Source organism: Drosophila kikkawai, chromosome 3R (assembly GCF_030179895.1).
Source record: "Drosophila kikkawai strain 14028-0561.14 chromosome 3R, DkikHiC1v2, whole genome shotgun sequence".
Taxonomy (NCBI): Eukaryota; Metazoa; Arthropoda; class Insecta; order Diptera; family Drosophilidae; genus Drosophila; species Drosophila kikkawai.
Genome location: NC_091731.1, coordinates 33,922,098 through 33,940,325, shown reverse-complemented (window position 1 = coordinate 33,940,325; position 18,228 = coordinate 33,922,098). Strand labels below are relative to the sequence as shown.

The following is an 18,228-nucleotide window of genomic DNA, read 5'->3' as shown; positions in this document are numbered from 1 at the left end:
TCAGCAGAGATAACCAATACCTCGGAGAAAGCTTCAGTAAAGTAACGACAAACGAAAAGTAAAGTAAATTTAGTGAAATTTTGTGAAAGATTAAGTCAAGCAGCAGTCATACAGATTTATTGTGCAACTTTATTAGCTGTAATTTTCCCCGACTAGCAAATATATGAAGACGACCGACACCGACACACGACATATCCGTTTACAATAATATAAACCCCCGATTTTGGCCAACTCATCTTCATAACTCAAAGGAGAAGTCAAGGCGAAGGTGACAAGCACTTTGTGCTCCGTTGCAATTGATTTGGCGGCCGGCTGATTTTGATTAATGTTCCTAATCCCAGGACCTGAGAGTCATCCCCCGAGCCGGCTGCCTCTCCAGTCAATTTCAAGTTCATTCCGAGCCCTGTGACTCACTCACTCGACTTGTTTCGCCCTGATTAATTGTGCTGGCATTATGCAAAATTATATTATGATTGCCGGAATCAACAGGTCGCACAGTTGTGTCTACAAGTGTAACCTTTGAACAGGACCCCGCCTCGGGGCTCATTTGTCATTTGCCAGAGAGTCACTTTCATGGGGCATTACTTTTATTTGGCCTGCCAACCAATCCTGAACCTTTCTCCGTTGGTTAATTTGCAGCAATTATTTGTGAGCTAAGCTGCTTATGCCACTACCCAGCATCACAAACACTCCACACACTACACAACACCGAGAATACCTCCAAGTCCCCACAAGATGTTAGCGTAATTTGAATGCGTAGAGCGAAGAAACTAGCCTTGAATTAGACTCGAATGCTATCGAATCGATGAGCTATGTAAGGCAAACTAGTGTGTAAACGCCGCAAAGTATGCAATATTATACATATATACACCTATATACATAAATAAATAAATAAAAATATATATATTATATACAAGATGTCAAGCAACTTATACATATACATGCGAATGTAGTACGTACGATACGATATGGCATATGATATGATATGATATCTGTGGATTATAAAGTATTTTAATAAACTTTTAATAAATATTTTAGTAAATCCAATAAAACCATAAATAAAGCCGAATTGGAACCCACGTCGATCCAGCCAGATAAGATATTAACTTTTAGGATTGGGGAAATTGTGTGTGTTTTCTTTTGGCGGATTTATATAGGAGTGTGAGAGGAGGAGACGTCTTTCTGCTCGTGTTCCTGCTCTGTTTACAACTTTTCCTCCTCGATTTATGTGCATACATTGGGCCCTCGAGCATATTTGTATTGACAGGCCGGCCTGGGAATTGATTAATCTCCATTCGCCATTGTATTTGCCTTCGACTGACTGGCAATTTATTAAAATCTTTTGATTGGAATAAATGATGCTGCTGCCAGCTAATCAAGTTGCCAGCGAAACTTTTGTGTATATAGATCCCCAGATTCCTTATTGTCCTGTCCTCTTCTGTTCGAGCACTTAAGTATGCCGAGCACACACACACATACACCAGAATAACTTTCGTCCTTATCTTGAGAATTTCGTTTCACTTTTCGGGGAACACAAATTTAAATCTTTCGCTTCGTTTCGCCTGTAAATAAATGACGAATTTGCGTCACACACGAGCGCTGTGACGAAATTAAATTCCGCGCCAGCTTCTACCTACTTTATGTAGCCTGAAACCTGCGCATTATCTTTTTTGATACTCTAGGAAAAGGTTGTGCGAGCAAAGGGTGCTGTTTGCGAGTTCGAAATGTGCTATTTATTTGAATTTTTTATTTAATTTCGATGTTTTTAAACCCTTGCAGGGTATCTAATTTTAGTCCGAAGCTTGCAAAGCAGTGAAGGAGTCATTTCCGACCCTATAAATCATATATATTCTTAATCAGCATTAAAAACTGAGTCGATCTGGATATGTTTTGCAGAAAAAAAATTTTTGGTAATTTTTTTTTTCAAAATTTTATAAGGGGTTACATCATTAAAATTCCTAAAAATCGAAAAAATTTTGATTTCTTAAAACTTAAAACTAGCACAGAACTGTTTTCCAAACTAAAATTAAAGCTTTTTTGACTTAGTTATGGCATTTTTAAACTTTGATTTTCCAAGATTTTAACACAAAAATTTTAACGAAAAAATATAGAAAAACAAGAAAGGAAGCTAACTTCGGCACGCCGAAGTTTGTATACCCTTGCAGATTGGTTTTGATGTTTATTTTATAGATTTAAATGCTGAAAACACTCACAAAACAGAGTTTCATTACATTTTACCTATACTTATTATGTTTACAGTTTGACAGTTACAGTTTTACATTCTCAGCTTTATATATTTTATACATTTACCGATCGCTTCTATGGCAGCTATAAGATATAGTTGTCCGATTTTTATGAAATTTATACCAAAATTCTAGAATAATAAAAAAAACGTATATCTCAGAGTAAATAAAAATGCGTTGAAAAACAACGAAGCTATAATTTTATTTCTATTAATTTCTCGATCGTTCCTATGGCAGCTATATCATATAGTCGTCCGATTTTCATAAAATTTTTACCAAAATTCTGGAATAATATAAAATGGCTATATCTCAAAAATGATGCAAAAATATTGAAAAACAGCCAAGTTATACTTTTTTTTCTAAAAATTTATCAAACATTTGTATGGCAGCTATATGATATAGTCGTCCGATCCGGCCCGTTCCGACATATATAGCAGTGAGAGCATATAGAAGACTATATGCAAAGTTTCATTCAGATAGCTTTAAAACTGAGGGACTAGTTTGCGTAGAAACAGACAGACAGACAGACGGACAGACGGACAGACAGACAGACGGACAGACGGACAGACAGACAGACGGACAGACGGACATGGCTAGATCGACTCGGCTGTTGATGCTGATCAAGAATATATATACTTTATAGGGTCGGAAACGTCTCCTTCACTGCGTTGCAAACTTCTGACTGAAATTATAATACCCTGCAAGGGTATAAATATAGATTTAAAACATGAGTTGATTAAGGTTTCTTAGGGATAAAGGACAAGGCTGAAAGTGTTTTGAAAGGGTATACAAAAATCTGCTACTCAAGTTTTCCAATTTCCAAGGTTTTCTTTTCGTTTATTGCCCTCTTTTGTTTTTTCTTTTCCTAAATGAAAATATGCCTGGCGACAATTGCATTACGTATACGTCACGTTGTCTCCTTGACGTCCTGCCTGGTTGAGTTATTCAAGTTTGTTGCTTATTGATTTCGGAAACCTGTTTCAATTTTCAATTTCAATTTCAGTTTCATCTGATTACGCAATGCCAATCCTTTGCTGCCCGCAGCAATTGCGTATTCCCTGAAGTCGTTGCGCAACGAGTGTCGAATTTAAAAGGAAAAAGAGAAGTACGTTACTGTAGAGTGGAGGAGGTCCTTGGAGCAAGCACTGGTCCTTAAGCACATTTGTTGTCTACTTTTGCTTTTATTATGCGGTGACAGCAGATTTTTCTGCAGAAACTTGGCTGTGAAAGTGAAAGCAAAGTTTCGCTTTAATTGCTTTTGTTTTTCTATTGGACTTTCGTGAGTCCGTGGGCGTGGCACGTGAGCCTAGGCGTTGGGGTGTCGATGAAATGCGATGCCATAAAAAAGGAAAAATCCAATTAGACGGCTTTAAACGGAACCGAGGCAAGCTAACTCAGCAGAAGGCAGGAAGGAAAGCCGCCATAAAGACTAATACCAGGACTAAGACATCAAAGTGACGGAGGAGTCGTAGGACGACTGCCAATTATTGTAATGCCTTGGCATTTCCGGAAGACCTGCTGCCTGCCGGTTGCCTTTATCTAATAGTTTTGTTTTGCGTGGCAGCAATTGCCTTTAATAATTTATTAGAGCATATTGGTTGGAAGAATATGTCCAGGCGGGCAGAGCCTATAATATATCAAACAATAAACCTATTACACGGCGGCTACATCGATGCCCTGAGGGGGCAATGCGCGTGCCACAGGAATTTTTCACCATTTCGTTACGCATACGCCCTGTCAGCTTTTAGGTTTTCTTTTTTTTTCGTACAATGAGGATATGTAATATGCCCTGAGGAGCGAGTTCACACAGCATCCTTAGCTCTGTTACTGGTACTTTTACTTTCTTTGTTCTACTTGGGTTAGGTTTTGTTTGTTTATGTATCCATCATTGCTCATCTTACAGCACTTTCGCTTTCGTTGTCTCCTAATTGCTGCAATTAGCCGTAGTTGCAGGCAGGCGGAGAGTGGGAATATCGCGATGAAAGCATTGCAAACAGAGGGTTCACCAGACTGCACTTGAACTCTTGCCCAAAGGACACATCTTCACACCCGTTGGGTTGATATTTTTGGGCAGCTGTCGATGATTTGCACTGAGGAAAAGTTTCAGACTTTAATTACAAAATATATTCCTTTTTAATGTATTCAAAATGTAAGTTTCTCTTTAGAGATTTTAACGTATTTATACATTTTCCTTTTAGCAAAAAATACAATCATTTTAATGGCAAATCAATGATAACGAAAGATTCCTGATAATATTAGGATACTGTTCGTTTTTTCTCTGCCCAAAAAATAACATTGCAAGCTGCCAGTCTGCCCATCGAATCTGATGTATTCCCCACCACTTCCTGTCAGTATGTCTGGGCGGAATTGGAAATGGGAACGGACTGGTGACTGGTGGCTGGTGGCCACAACGAAAGCGAAAGTGGAGGCGGGGCATTCTTTGTGTCAATCCGAAATCCAAAGCATAATAATGTCCCGCCGCTGGATTCTGTTTCAACGAGAAGAAGGAGCAGCAGGACCCATTCCCAGCCATCATTAAAATATGATTTATTGCGGCCTGCCTTGCCCCCTTCTTTTTTTTTTTGGGTGGACTTTGGTTTGGCTTGAGAGCTTCCTGCTGCTATTGCCTTCCCGGGGCATTTCCACAGGGACTTGGAGGCTTAAGCACAGTGTGTGTCTTTGGTGACTTTAAACATTTTCATGACACCGGCTTAGACGCGTTTTTCCGCTCAATTTTCGGTAGGATCTAAAGCCACCCACAGGTTTCATCGAGTTAATAGCCAAGCATTTGCATAGAAATAGGGAAATACCAAAGGGGAGACAGTTCAGGAGTTACGCACTTCGGGGACTCCACTGGCTTGCCACGGGGATTCGGGGAGTAATTAAGCAGCAAATTGGTTAATTTAATTTAATTTATGCTCTGATTGCTGTACTTAAAACTTAATTGTAATTTCAATTGTAGGTCATTCATAATGAATGCCAATAAGTTAAGATTAAGTCAGGACTATTATGTAAATCGATCCATTTATTTAAGACAATTTGTTGTGTAATTTAAGGAATGTATTTTCAGCTGTGTGGTGCTTCCTGTTTGTGATTCATTAAGGTTTAAAGAGGATATTACAGAAAATTCTAGATATAAATAAATATAGAATTTTATATATTTTTCAAAATCTAAAAAACTAATAATTAAAGCTTTTTCTGACCCTCTTTTTTCCTTTTTCCTTATAAACTTTTGAAATATTCCTAATTCATCTCCCCTTTTCTCTTCTCTCCTTTTCCACCCCCAAAAATCAGGTTAGCGAATCCGAGCCCATGATGATCGATGACAACTCCCTGGAGGCGCAGACCCTTGGCCTGGGCAAGTACGGCCTGCCTCTGCACTGTCACACCTCCACGTCGGCGGTGCTGAGGAACTATCATCACAATCCCCTGATCAGCGGCACCAATTTCCAGCTGTCGCCGGTTTTCGGTGGCTCCGATGCCGGCGGAGGCGGTGGAGTTGACTGTGAGACCGGGTCAGTGGTCTCCCTGGATGACTCGGTGCCTCCCGGCCTAACAGGCTGCGATACGGATGCCTCTAGCGACAGTGGCATCGATGAGAACAGTCTGGTAGAAGGGTTACCTTCCGGTTCGTCGCGCAAGAGGATCGCCATGGAGTCGAGGGCCGCCAGTGAGCCTCCGCCACCACTAGATGCTGTGGTGCCATCGTCGTCCCCGGTGCAGACCGGAGATGAAGAGCTTGAAGCTGGATCCTGTAGCAATGCGCCCAGCAGGAAGACATCGATATCCTTTTTGGACAGCAGCAATCCCCTGCTGCACACCCCAGCCATGATGGATCTGTGCAACGATGACTACATCATGGGCGAAGGCGGCTTCGAGTTCAGCGATAACCAGCTGGAGCAGGTCCTGGGCTGGCCGGAGATAGCCTAGGAGACGGCAACGGATCCCTTGATCCCACTGGCATGCACTGCATTTCTAAAACGATGGCATTTTTCGAGGGGAAATTGAAATTAAACTGAGAATCAAAGAAGGAAGCTAACCAAAAGATTGATTTTGAGCCTTGCAACCGTCAGGACCCCATCCCCAGGCCAGTTCCCAGTCCCCAAGCTAACCGACACACATTTACAAACAGGAAGGGTTTAATCACACTTGAATAGTTTTGTAGCCATGTTAACTGCCTAGAACAGACGATGAATAATATACACTTATATAGTTTAGTTTTTACACAGAAAAAAAAGAAGGAAAAGGAGCAAATACCAGTCGAAAAAAACTAAAACTACGTAAACGAAAAAAATTTAAAATTTCAAAAAAAAAAAAGAAAAAAACGTTCATGGTTTTTCCGCTAGAAGAAGGCTCAAAGAAGTTTTTTGGTGATGGTTGTATTCCCGTTTTCATAACTTTCAAGCGCCAAAGCTGTGACGACAAAAAAAGAGAAGAGTTTTTGAACATGTTTTACAAGTAAATATAATTACTAGAAAGGAAACAAAAAAAAAGAAGAAAAAACACAAAAAAATATATATATACATTTATGTAATATTTAGTTATTTAAGTCATTATTTTCAATGTTTTCAAATTACACAATACTTTAACTTTAATAACTTGGAACTAAGTAAACATCTTGACCCGATTCTTATATACCTTGTGCATTTCTCTATCAATTAATTAATAACTTTTTGTGTCGATTTCTTTACCATTTATCTCTCAATTTTTAATTTTTCGTAATGTTTCCCTCAGTTACCTTGATTCTTGATGTAAATTAGTTTTTAGTTCTCTGTTTAAGGCGCCGCATCATACAAAACGAATTGTTTGCTTGCTCTAATCCAAATTCAATCAATGTTCAGTGTTTATTCAACTTTGTTTTTATTTTATAAATATTAATTGGCTAAATAAAAATATACAAATTCATTTCAATGAAAGTTGCATGCAGAAAAAATCTGTTGGTGTTTGTTGTTAATGGGTGGAAATTTTTTGGGATTTTTCAGGGATTTAAGATATATTTTTTGATGGCCATATGGACAGAGAATATACAATTTTAAGGCAAAATTTGTATATTAAATATAATTTCGCCGTGTGCGGCGAATTGGCCCCTCGCCTTTAGCCAAGACACGAACATTTTTTAATGGGTAAGTAACATGGCTAGGTAAAATGTAAAAAATTAAATTAGTAACTCAGATAAATGTAAGTGTTTATTTTTAAAAAGTTATAAAGTTTTTATTTATTTTTAAAAATTATTTAAAAATGTTTCCAAAATTAAATACATTACATATAGAGCCTGATGTCTTAAAATTTCCTATTCCTATTCATTTATCCCAACAATAAAATGTAAATAAAATAAATTTGTTATCTTATTTTATTTAGTTTTTTGTTAAAAAATAAACCTTACTTAAACTGCACATTTTTACGAAATAGCTCTATGATTTCCTCCTCCGGAACAGCCCACTTGCACTGCGGATACTTGATGCTGCAGTGTTGCGGGGATATTACCTTGCCTGCATCGATGGCTTCCCGGAAGGCCGACTGCTCCAGCCAGGCCAGCAGCCAGGACCAACTAGTGGCCCCATCCAGCAGGTGCTCTATATCCGAGGCCTGACCCTGAAGGACTTTATCCCCAGCGCTGCGGGTCACAGAGCAAATGGATTTCAGCAGACAAACTGACAAATCTACATCGTTATTTAGAAAAGAGTGTTCAATGGTGCCCAGAATATTGGGAAGACTGGTAGCTAAGGGAGGAAATATAATGAAATGCAAAATAAAATAATAATTATTATGGTTTTTAACTCACCCACACGATCTCCAGTTTCGTTACGATATATCAGCTTAAAGTTGTCAAAGATCCTGGGCAGGCTTAGCTCTTCTTCGAATATTCCTCGATAGGTGGCATTGTTAGCACTCAGAGTAGAGGATGATGTGGATGTGTCCTCTTCCTCCGAAGACTTGGTATTGTTACTGGAAACATTTCCCAGTATGGGCTTGTGATCATCTCCCGTGATTGCCTCTAGTCCCATGCTGCGAATTAGATGACCAACTAGGAGTCCTCCTGCAACCACCAGGCCACAGCTAAGAACGGCAGCAGAATTGACTATAACAAGGGGCTAAAAAAAAGGTGATTATGGAATATTTTACAGATCTTTTCACCTACCTTGGGTGGAGCATTCCGCTTTCGCTTGACAGGAACTTCCAGAAAGGGCACCAGATAATCCAGGCCCAAGGCGATGTTCTTGCCTATGGCATCGAAGGACAGCAGCTTGAAACCCTGGCCATGATGATTCTGCTTCAGGTGCTGTGGCCTGGGTAGCTTATATGATCCTTTCTTTGCCTCCGACTTCTCTTCGCCACTGCCGGCCCAAATGACGGCAAAGCTGGCCAGGAGAGCGCAGGTTAGGTAGTACAGCTTCATTTTCCCGCTGATAGGTCCGATGCCTTCCGTTGCTGGTGGGTATCTGACTCCGAATTTCCCAGGCGATGTCACTAGTAGACCTTTCATCCAATGCCGACGCTCTGCTTCGTTGGGTTACCTATGCACTGGAAGAAATAAGCGGTAAGTTGAGTAAGAAAATAATATAGTAAGTTGTCCTTACTTTTCCGTTGTTTAAGCTAAATGTATGTATTAAGTTTATATTATTATTTAATAATATTAAAAGCATATTTCTTAAAAAATGTTATAAATCACTCTCTGAGTACATACACCTTTGTTTTCTGTGTATTTTTCAGTTCCCGCTTGGCTGCTCCTGGACTGGGAACACTTAAAATTCGGTTCCCACTCTTGTCGTGAGCCACAAAATGCAACAAAGTGGCGAGTGTGACATAACCAGTGGTTGGGAGGTGCGAAAACGATTAGCCGGAGGAGGAGCCGGCAGAGCTTTGGATGAAAGCGGAAGATGCCATACTAGACTACCTTCTCTAATTGGGGAGAAGTGGCGGCATTTAATCCAATTTTCCGGCACTGTGTTTACATAAGAAAATAGCGATACTACTGATAATGGATTCAATAATGTCAGGTAATTTTTTATTAATATAAAAAATATGGGTTTATAAAATTAAATAAATTAATAAGTGTAATCATAATAATAAAAGTCTAGGTATTATTATCCATTAAAGAACTTTAGTATTTGCGGCAGAGATCCCGACGTCCAATTTAAGCGTTTGGGCCATCGACAGCTGCGATATGTTTGGAAACAACTGCGACTGCTTCTCGAAGATTGAATGGCCTGGAAGACTGCTGTTCCTTGCACAGAAGAGGGCAGCCAGGAAGAGCTGAAAATATAATAAAGATCAAGATTAATATTTTTTGAATTAATAAATATTTAAGGAAAGCTTATCTTACCTGGCCAACACATTGAGAACCCTGGCATAACCAGAAGTCAAATTCCTTTGCAGATACTGGCAGATGAGTTGCTGGACACAGACAGTCATGTCGATATTGTGCTCTTCCAGTTGGGACTCCACCACATCGGTAAGTCGACGCACTATCCAAGAGGAAACCAATTGAAATGCACTTCAAGTCACCTGAGTTCCAACTACTTACTGCCCCTGCTGTTATCCGATTTGTAGCCATAACCATTGCCCAGCGAGGTGATCACCAGGGGAGCCAGGAGCAGACGCACTACAGCTGCTATAACCGCTCCAGCGGCCACCACCACAGCTGTATTCAGAATAGCTCCCGTTCGCAGATTGAGAATACTCTGGACCGCATCTCGGGCCAGGTTCATGCTCCTCTTTACAGGCACCTTCACGAATGGAACAATAAACTCCAGCTCCACACTCACGTCCTCGCCGCTAGCATGGAAATGGAAGCCGCGACCCTCGCGTTCTACTCCTGGCAGTGGATCCTCCACCAAAGAATAGGCCACATTTCTAGGCTCCCTGGGCTCAAAGTCACGGAATCGCAGCAACCTGGGGGCACTGGCATTCCCGTAAAAGTCTCCATAAGCCGGGTCTAATAGGTCGCCTCCCTCGACGCTTTCACCATGGTAGCCCAGCGGCAGAAGTAGAGCCATTATTCCCAGCAGGCACAAGATCCGCACCAATCCGCACATGCTGACACCCGAGCAGTTGGAATGCGTCTGAGCCGCGCTCCAAAGCGCCAAGCTCGCTTTGTAAGCTCCCCTGGAGTCGTCGAGTGGGAATTACATGGCCCACGCTCTGGCAATCAAGATATGATATTCATTTAGCCCGAAACTTGGAGACTTTGAGTCTCGGCAGCGACTTTAACGCTTCGCGGATTGCAATTCGGGTTGGAAAATGGCAAACGGAAAATGGAAAATGGGCAGCGATTTATTGAATAACGATAAGTGATTTGTGCAAATGATAAGGAAAGAAAGCAAATTTAAAGAAGTGATTCAACAGATTTAAATTATCGCAGATTGTGCTGCTGATAAAGCAAGAGCAGCAGTCCGCAACGTCAGCAGTCTTTCGGTGAACATTCAATCCCTCGCAAAGTCGCCTTATTAGAAAGACATTTGTGGTTGACTATGGACCGGAAAATTCAGCATATGCCATGAAGTGAAGCAGTTATGTCACCAGCTAAGCGACAAAGGTTAGATAAACAAATCGGGATTGAGCAAGGGCCCCTGGGAATTATCTTTTTGAGACTTCCTTGGTAGTACCACCCATTTCGGCTGCAATTTAAGCCGGTAAATGTGTGTTAAAGTGTTAAGGTTAGATAAACAAACCGGGCTTGGAGTAACGACCTCAATGAGACTATTAGTGAGCAAAGATTTGCATATTGCAGTTAAGATTTGTAAACTATTAAAGGTCTTTGTAAGGTGAGGTAAGCAAAGTAATGATTTTTAAAGCCTTGATGATGGGTTAAGTCTTCAATGGGAGTTGTTTGTTATTTGAAACTATAAATTAAAGACTTTTAATATTCAATTCCAATTAGAAAACCCCCAAAAACTACCAGAAATTATTCCATATCTTTTATAAAAAACTTGTAATTTTATGCGGTTACTACAGATTAATGGAATATTGTGTTTAATGGGCTAAAACCATTAAAAAGGAGATGTGGATAATTGAACGACCCTAAGGATCATAGCTGTCTGAGGAGTGAGGTCCAATGCTGGGATCGAACCGGACCAGCTTCTTGGCTCTTCGCTTGACCCTTCTCCGCTGCCGCTCCTTCTCCAATTCCAGGGCCCAGGGCTCCCGGCGTTGCGGGGCCGTCGGTGGATAGGCTGCCTGGTCCAGGCGACGCATGTGCTCGCCACTCAGCGGCAGCTCAGAGTCCGTGGAGTAGTTGGGCGGCACAAGGTTTTCCGGAGTTATCAATCGCCTCGGTGGAGAGTTGTTGTTTAGCCGACTGTAGATGCTAGAGTCCTGGTATTCATGCCCCGCGAATCCTCCGGCCACGCGTCCCGGCTCAACCTTCTTTTTCTTTCCCTTTTTGGGGATATTGCGCATCTTGGGCGGCTTGGGCTCCTCCTGGATAACGCCTTTGCCATAGACCCAATTGAAGGGCTTCTTCCGCTCGCCCATCACACAGCTGGCATACTGAACCTCGGGATGGGGCGGATGTGGAAACTGACTGGGCATTGCCCAGTCGGACTCGTCGTACTGCGTCTCAGTGTGCTTGATGTGGCTGCTCTTGAACCGATCGGGACGCATCAGGCCAGCAGGTGGCGTGACCCCGAATTCAAACTCCGCCTCGCTATCCGAGGTCTCTGACAACACCAGGTCGTCCTCGCAGGGATCGATGTGACGGCGCTCGCACTCCTCCCGGATGCGTTGGACCAAGAGCTTCTTGTCCACAAAACTGCGGCAATAGCAGTGCATGACCGGCTTGTGGCAGGTGCACTTGCTGAAGCCCATGTTCTTGAGGCAACGCTTCATGTCGCGCAGCTCCTTCATAAGCGGGTCCTTTACGATCCGAAATTGTACGGGCTTCATGTCCAAGTACGGATTGGCGGAGCGGGCCAGCGTGTCCCCGTTCTTCAGCGGCCGGAGGGTGATGGTGTAAACATCATGTTTCTTCTCGATGTGCAGCGTAGGCACCTGGACGAGATCTTCACAGGTCCCAACTGGTGTCAAGGTCGGTGGCTTCTTATGGTTGTAGTAGGACATGTACTTGGAGACAGGGATGGTGTCCAAGGGATAATCCTTGAGAAAGTAGCACATCAGTTGGCGTATGGAGCGGCGGATGGCTCCAGGTCGCCAGCCGGGCTTGGAGGCCAACGGATGAGCAGTCCACAGCCAGCCCATGTGAGCGGGCACCCTCTCGTCCGGGGGAATGCTATCCTGCCTTATTTTGATCCTGTTCTGGGGAGAGTACATCGAGTAGTACCTGGACTTGGTGGACCTCTTTATAGTCCTTCGCCTTTTCTTTTTCTTGGGCACTTCGCAGGCATCCTTGGGTTCCGAGGGTACCGCGTTAGTTTTGCTCGCTGCCTCAGCTAAGCGACTCTTGCTCTTTTTGCCCTTGGCCAGTTTGCAGGCCTCCTTGCAGATCTCCTGCATATTCTGCCTTTCATCCTGCACTTCATTTACCTTGAACAGTTCTTTCAGCTCGGCAAAGATCTTGACCAGGTCCTGTGGTCGGGACTTGCCCTGCAGCTGATCTCCGGACACTGCCATATTGGTCTGTTTCTGGGTCACCGACTCGCAGGCCTTGGTTTGGGATTGGCGGATGCTGCGCTTCAGGGCCTGGTATTCCCGCACTACAGCCTCAAAGGCCTCGGAGGTGGTGCCATAATCCAGGCCTCCATCGCCAGAACATCCCTCCACTGACCCAAGATCAAAGCTGAGTTCCTCCACTGGGTTCTCGAGGTGATCAAGCAGGATCTGCCGGGCGGTGGCATTCTCGTCGTATTCGCGCTCCTTAAACTCTGGAACGGCCTTGTAGCCGCAGTAAGGACAGGCAGCCACTTTGGGCAACCAGGACACGTCCTCACCGCAGAGTATGCAGGTGCGAGTGCCGCTAATGTGCATCTGGAGCAGCTTCGGCGACGACAGCTTCTGGCCTAAACGGTTGGTGGATCCATCGCCTAGAAAGTGTTGCTGCTCCGGCGAGAACTGGGCAGAGGGTCCAGCCGGTGGCTCGATGGTAACATCTTGGTAGACATCATCCCCTTTAGGACAGGAGTAAACGGGAAAGGGCCCCGCCATGTCGATCAGTTGCGGCTGCGGATCCTGCGGGAGATCAATGGCAATAGAAATGGATCAAGGATCCATCAGGGTACATTAATCTTACCTGAGAGCTGTGGTGGACATTCTCTTCCAGGCTGCTCATTGAAGGGATATCCATGTCGCTGGGCAGGAATCCTGCACAGGGATCGAGAGAGGAGGAGGATGTGTAGCTGCCCTCCGCCATGAACGCAAGGTCCTGCGGATTCACGTTACTGTCCTTTGCCTTCCGTTTCCGCTCCGCCAAACCACATCCCCATTCTTGGCCGCCCGCCAAACGTTCGACCGCAACTCTATTGGGGTTCAGGGATCGCATTCAAGGATCAGGCCCGCGTGGCGCTACTTACTCTTTGAGGGTCTGGCAGCGCATGATCATGGAGAAGCGGATGTGGACCAGACCCACGGTGCAGCAGCGGCAGGTGAGCTCTATGTTGGCGTCGTGCACGATTTCATCGAACTGGTTGACCATGCGGTTGATCACAGCTTTGGGCACCTCGTAGCAGCCGCGACCTGGACGGGATTAGGTCGGAGTATGGACCTGCGGATACCACTCAACTGGACTCGCACTCACCTATCTCCTTGCCCATGTAAACCAGGGAGATGCCAATGCCCTCGTCTAGCTGCCTCGCCAGGCACTCTGGCTCCATCTGGAAGGTCTTCATGACCTCCGCCGGCAGTTCGTTGACGTTGATGCGACTGGCATCCAGACATAGCTTGACTTTTCTACAGACGTTGGCCTTGAGTTTCAGTCGATCCCTGCACTCGAACTCCCAGCCAGGCATGTCCAGCCTGAGGACCACCATATTGGTGGCAAAACATCTCATGTATTCCCGATTGGGCTTGCCCTTCTGCCCGGGACCCGGACATTTTGGTATGTAGTTCGAGCGATCCTTGACGGGGCAAGAGGAACAGCAGCAAGAGGGGCCAGTGCCCTTCTTCTCCGGCGTTATATCGGTGGAGCAGTGCATATACTCTGCCTTCTTACTGCCCAGCCGGGTGCTGATCAGCCCACGGTTCTTGTAGTAGGCATTCCAGTCCATCAGCTCCTCCCGTGGCTTCTCCGCCGGCTTGGACTTTGGATCAACGGCTTCGCACATTTTGAATCAGGAAACCGGGTCGTTCACGAAACCAAAAAATTTGCTTGCACAATAAATTTGAAAAAAAAAATGCACCTGCGAGCAAATCCACGACAATTCACATACAAAAATATGTTAAATTTTTACCAGGCCTGAGAGCCTGAAGCGATCGACCTGAACTTTCAATAGAGAATGAGGAGTTGGCCAGTGACAATCGGAAAGTGGAGGCGAAGACCATCTCATGGCATCCTAAATTGGTTATTTTTAAGCTGTAACGAAAATAAAATGAGAAAGAACACTAACTTAGGGTAGCAGGAACTTCTATACCCTTGCATTTTGCAATAGGATCAGGGTTTTGAATTGGAAATCGATCTTAACTAAGCCAAAAAATTATAAAAACTATAAGCCTATTAAATCGGCACACTGAATTTTAAATTTCTGACAATTTTAAAGATATATCTTTAGCTAATATAGTACTTATTTCTAATCTCCCCTACCTAACCCCATAATAAAAACCCAATGTTTACATTTCACTAAAACTGATTTTATTTTTATTATAAGGTCCATTAAGTAAAACACTTGGTAAGTTAGTTTCTAACTCTACCGCCCTGTGGCGTTCTTTTTCCACGGCCTATTTAGCGGTGGGGGATCAAAGCGACGCGGATCATCAAAGCCGCCAGCGTTGCGGAAGGGCAGCTTCTTCTTGGCCGGCTTGGTGGACTTATTCTTCATGATTGGCTTCTTGGGTTCCGCATGGACGTTGCCCTTGCCGTAGAGCCAATTGAACTTCTTCTTGCGCTCGGCCATCACACAGGCATCGTACTGGACGAGCATGCTGGCCGGATGCGGATACACCGAGGGTGAGGCCCAGTCCTCCTCCAGGTACTGCGTCTCCGTATTGGTCCTGTCCGGTCTTGGCTGGCGCTCCGGCTTGATGACTGCGACTGGTGGAGTTACCCCGAACTCGTACTCCCGATCGCTGTCGTCGCCATCGCTCTCGGCCGAGTACGTAAAGGTGTCGGAGTTGAAGGACAAACCGCGGCGGCTACATTGCTGATCCACTTCGTACTGAATGCGCTTCTTATCGATGTGAGTCCGGCAGAAGCAGTTGGCCAGGGGCCGGCCACAGGTGCAGGGAGCAAAGCCACTATCCCGCAGGAACTCTCTCAATTCCCTTAGCGCCACAGCCATGGGATCCTTGGTGATGCGGAAGACCACCGGCTTCATGTCCGCAAACGGATTGGCACTGACCGACAGAGATTTGGGATCTTTCAAAGGGCGCAGAGTGATGATGTACTCGTCGCCCCTGCGACTGATTTGCAGCATAGGATGCTGCACCAGCGGCTCCTCCTCGGGCTTTTCCTTACTGCCCTTGCCCCTCCAACGGTAGTGGTAGCGTGAAAGACAGATGTTGTCCGCCGGATAGTCGCGCAGGAAGTAGGCCATCATCTGGCGAATGGGCTTGGCAATGGCTCCAGGTCGCCAGGACTTGTAGCGCGCCATCTCACTCTTGGTCCACATCCAGCCCATGTGGCAGGGTACCTTGCAGTAGCCGGAGCAGGCGCCATCCGAGATGCAGTCCGTGTGCCCAATCCGGGGATTCGATGGTCGCTTGTGCACCTTCAGGAAGGTGTAGCTGTGGGGTAAAACAGGTCACTCAGGTCACTAGGTAATTTTTACTCACCACTTGGATTTGGGTCGCTGTACGCGCTTCTTGACACGCTTCTTGGGCGGGCTGGGGTATGCCTTGTCTATCTCCTTGAGCGCCTTCTGCAACTCCTTTCTGGCCTTTCTCCTGGCCTTGGAAGTCTTGGTGCCGTGGCAGATAGCCTCGCACATGGCCTGATCGTCTGCCTTGTCGGCGGTGCCGTTCTTCGGGTCATACATGTTCCTCATCTCCGTGAAGATGGATACCAGCTGAGAATGTCGCTGTGAGGTAGTGGACTTCTTCCGCTTTGGCTCCTTTCCTTGAACAGGCTGGGAATGGTCCTTGGACCCAGCTTGGGCCTGGGGCAACGGCGGCTGCTTAACCTCGTTGTTCTTGACGTAGTTTTCGCAGAGCGTGCGAATGCGACAGCGGGCACAGGGCTGGCCGGATATGCAAAGGCACCGGTTTGGTATATTGGGATCATCATGCTGGGAGAGTTTATCAGATCCGTCGCCTATTTTGTCATTTTGATCCACCATTCCTGCGAAGGAGTCTCTCTCACAAACCTCCTTGCGCAGACAATCCTGCAACAGTTGCTGTGCCGTGGTCGTCATATCGTAGGGATCCTCGCTAGAGGCGATGATTTCGAAGGTCTTGTAGCCACAATATGGACAGGCCGAGATCTTGGGCAGCCAACTGATGTCCGACTTGCAGAGCGGGCAGAGATGTGGCGGCTTATAGGGCTCGTTTTTCAGTTCCGGCTCTGCGACGGGATACGGGCCCAGGATCCTGCGACGTGCCTGCTGCTCCATTGATGCGGTCAACGAGAGAGCCTTCCTCTTCCTGGGTGCAGTCTCCGGACCGAACTCGTTGGGATGGCATGTGGAGGTGGTATTCGGAGTAAGGCTCGAAGTGGAGGTATGCCAACGACGTGACTTTTCGAATGTTCGTGGAGGCTTGGGCACCTTGACTTTGTCCAGACCCAGCTCCTCGATGAGCTGCTTCAGGGCAGTCCGCTCCTTTTCCTTCGCCTCCTCAGCCGCATTCGGTGCTTCCATGCCAGCCACAAAACAACCGCAACTAGAGGCGGCACCTCCCTTGGCCTCCGCACCCTCAGTGGGCGCATGAGGACAAGGGTTGGGCGCCCCGGCATGCGACATCAGTCGCTCGTCCGTGATGCAGGCGCTAGTGCCACATTTACCCGAGCGACCCAAAGTGAAGATGATGTCCCTCTTGCTTATGTCTCGCTCCGCGGGTCGACACACGTCATAGTTGCCGAATGGTACCAGGATTTGGCTGGTGGGGATCAAGAGTTAGGCAAGCAAGAAACCCAACTTCATACTACTCACTTAATATCTGGATCGGAGGAGCTGATCTTCACGATGAGCTCAACAACGCACTTTGAGTTTTTGCCCTCGAACAGCTCCACCGTGATGTTCTGCGTCACCGAGAAGGCAGATTCCGTCAGCTGGCGCAGGATGGGAGGTCCCAGCATGAAATTTCCAGCGGCAATCTGCTCATTGTTCTCCGTGAGACCCACACAGACGCCCCTGGTGGTTAGTGAGCCGATCAGTTCGCAGGGACTTGCCGTGAACCGAGCCAAAGCTGGTCCCGGAGGGAACTCCTCCACGAACAACCGATCGATGGGCAGATCCTCAAAGTCGTCAAATAGACGTATGCTATAGATACGACCCCCATCCGCTCTCATGGTATCCCGCATGAAGTCGGCATTCGGCAACGTGGAAGACACCAGTATGGCGTCGAAGAAGTAGTTTTTCTTCATTTTGAACAACAAGTTTTAAAATAAATTTACGAATTTTCTTTACTTATCTAAGGATTTGGCTAAAACTGGCTAAAATTTGTTTTAATATATAAAAACTCCAGTCAAAAGAAGAGCGGGGACGTTTAAGACTATAAATTGGAAACAATGAAACTTAAACTGAGGGGTTAAAAGATAGAATAGGCAGAGGTTACTTGGATCTTTAAAGGTAAAGGTTATGATATATATTTTAATTCGAATTAGTTTTTAGTAGAAAAAGGTTTAAGGAAGGTTTTTCAATCTCAACACTTTCACTTGAACATTAACATGTATGACTTATCTCAAAAATTTTAAAAAATCCAATTCAAGATAAGAAAAATCTCT

At 45.2% G+C, this 18,228-nt stretch overlaps 5 protein-coding genes across 7 annotated transcripts in view; 1 reads left to right on the top strand and 4 right to left on the bottom strand.

The window, feature by feature from the left end:
• The window catches only part of sima (HIF-1 transcription factor component sima), a 70,023-nt gene extending 62,875 nt beyond the window's left edge, over positions 1 to 7,148 (top strand). For both annotated transcript variants that reach the window (XM_017182624.3, XM_070286296.1), the window contains exon 12: positions 5,538 to 7,148. In XM_017182624.3, coding sequence (XP_017038113.1) covers positions 5,538 to 6,173 — 636 coding nt within the window. In that variant the 3' untranslated portion in view covers positions 6,174 to 7,148. The remainder of the gene's footprint in view (positions 1 to 5,537) is intronic.
• Positions 7,149 to 7,622: 474 nt separating this feature from the next.
• Positions 7,623 to 8,640, bottom strand: LOC108085863 (uncharacterized). The gene is made up of 3 exons (XM_017182621.1): positions 8,383 to 8,640; positions 8,026 to 8,335; positions 7,623 to 7,963 (listed from the first exon to the last, which is right to left on the bottom strand). Exons 1-3 carry the CDS (start codon positions 8,638 to 8,640, stop codon positions 7,623 to 7,625), a joined length of 909 nt encoding a protein of 302 aa, XP_017038110.1.
• Positions 8,641 to 9,328: 688 nt separating this feature from the next.
• On the bottom strand, positions 9,329 to 10,279 carry LOC108085864 (uncharacterized). The gene is made up of 3 exons (XM_017182622.1): positions 9,769 to 10,279; positions 9,568 to 9,709; positions 9,329 to 9,497 (listed from the first exon to the last, which is right to left on the bottom strand). The coding sequence occupies exons 1-3, from the start codon at positions 10,277 to 10,279 to the stop codon at positions 9,329 to 9,331; spliced, it is 822 nt and encodes a 273-aa protein (XP_017038111.1).
• An 869-nt stretch (positions 10,280 to 11,148) lies between these two features.
• Ppi1 (Protein phosphatase 1c interacting protein 1) lies at positions 11,149 to 14,625 on the bottom strand. Its single transcript, XM_017182686.3, has 4 exons — positions 13,933 to 14,625; positions 13,709 to 13,871; positions 13,429 to 13,654; positions 11,149 to 13,367 (listed from the first exon to the last, which is right to left on the bottom strand). The coding sequence occupies exons 1-4, from the start codon at positions 14,456 to 14,458 to the stop codon at positions 11,265 to 11,267; spliced, it is 3,018 nt and encodes a 1,005-aa protein (XP_017038175.1). The 5' UTR covers positions 14,459 to 14,625; the 3' UTR covers positions 11,149 to 11,264.
• Positions 14,626 to 14,959: 334 nt separating this feature from the next.
• LOC108085919 (uncharacterized) lies at positions 14,960 to 18,009 on the bottom strand. Of its 2 annotated transcripts, none has more exons than XM_017182694.3 (3): positions 17,435 to 18,007; positions 16,122 to 17,381; positions 14,960 to 16,073 (listed from the first exon to the last, which is right to left on the bottom strand). In XM_017182694.3, the coding sequence occupies exons 1-3, from the start codon at positions 17,866 to 17,868 to the stop codon at positions 15,038 to 15,040; spliced, it is 2,730 nt and encodes a 909-aa protein (XP_017038183.1). In that variant the 5' UTR covers positions 17,869 to 18,007; the 3' UTR covers positions 14,960 to 15,037. The 2 variants fall into 2 exon arrangements, with proteins under 2 accessions (XP_017038183.1, XP_070143670.1); XM_070287569.1 differs by having other exon boundaries at positions 15,745 to 16,057; positions 17,435 to 18,009.
• Between the last annotated feature and the right edge of the window lie 219 nt (positions 18,010 to 18,228).

Coding starts and splice junctions, on each gene's coding strand:
- LOC108085863 (XM_017182621.1), bottom strand. CDS start 8,640: ATGAAGCTGTACTACCTAACCTGCGCTCTCCTGGCCAGCTTTGCCGTC. Junction 8,336..8,382: donor AGCGGAATGCTCCACCCAAG/GTAGGTGAAAAG, acceptor CCTTTTTTTTAG/CCCCTTGTTATAGTCAATTC. Junction 7,964..8,025: donor CGAAACTGGAGATCGTGTGG/GTGAGTTAAAAA, acceptor TTCCTCCCTTAG/CTACCAGTCTTCCCAATATT.
- LOC108085864 (XM_017182622.1), bottom strand. CDS start 10,279: ATGTGCGGATTGGTGCGGATCTTGTGCCTGCTGGGAATAATGGCTCTA. Junction 9,710..9,768: donor ATCGGATAACAGCAGGGGCA/GTAAGTAGTTGG, acceptor CCTCTTGGATAG/TGCGTCGACTTACCGATGTG. Junction 9,498..9,567: donor GTTCTCAATGTGTTGGCCAG/GTAAGATAAGCT, acceptor TTATATTTTCAG/CTCTTCCTGGCTGCCCTCTT.
- Ppi1 (XM_017182686.3), bottom strand. CDS start 14,458: ATGTGCGAAGCCGTTGATCCAAAGTCCAAGCCGGCGGAGAAGCCACGG. Junction 13,872..13,932: donor TTACATGGGCAAGGAGATAG/GTGAGTGCGAGT, acceptor AATCCCGTCCAG/GTCGCGGCTGCTACGAGGTG. Junction 13,368..13,428: donor ATGTCCACCACAGCTCTCAG/GTAAGATTAATG, acceptor GATCTCCCGCAG/GATCCGCAGCCGCAACTGAT.
- LOC108085919 (XM_017182694.3), bottom strand. CDS start 17,868: ATGAAGAAAAACTACTTCTTCGACGCCATACTGGTGTCTTCCACGTTG. Junction 17,382..17,434: donor TCCTCCGATCCAGATATTAA/GTGAGTAGTATG, acceptor GATCCCCACCAG/CCAAATCCTGGTACCATTCG. Junction 16,074..16,121: donor CAGCGACCCAAATCCAAGTG/GTGAGTAAAAAT, acceptor TTTACCCCACAG/CTACACCTTCCTGAAGGTGC.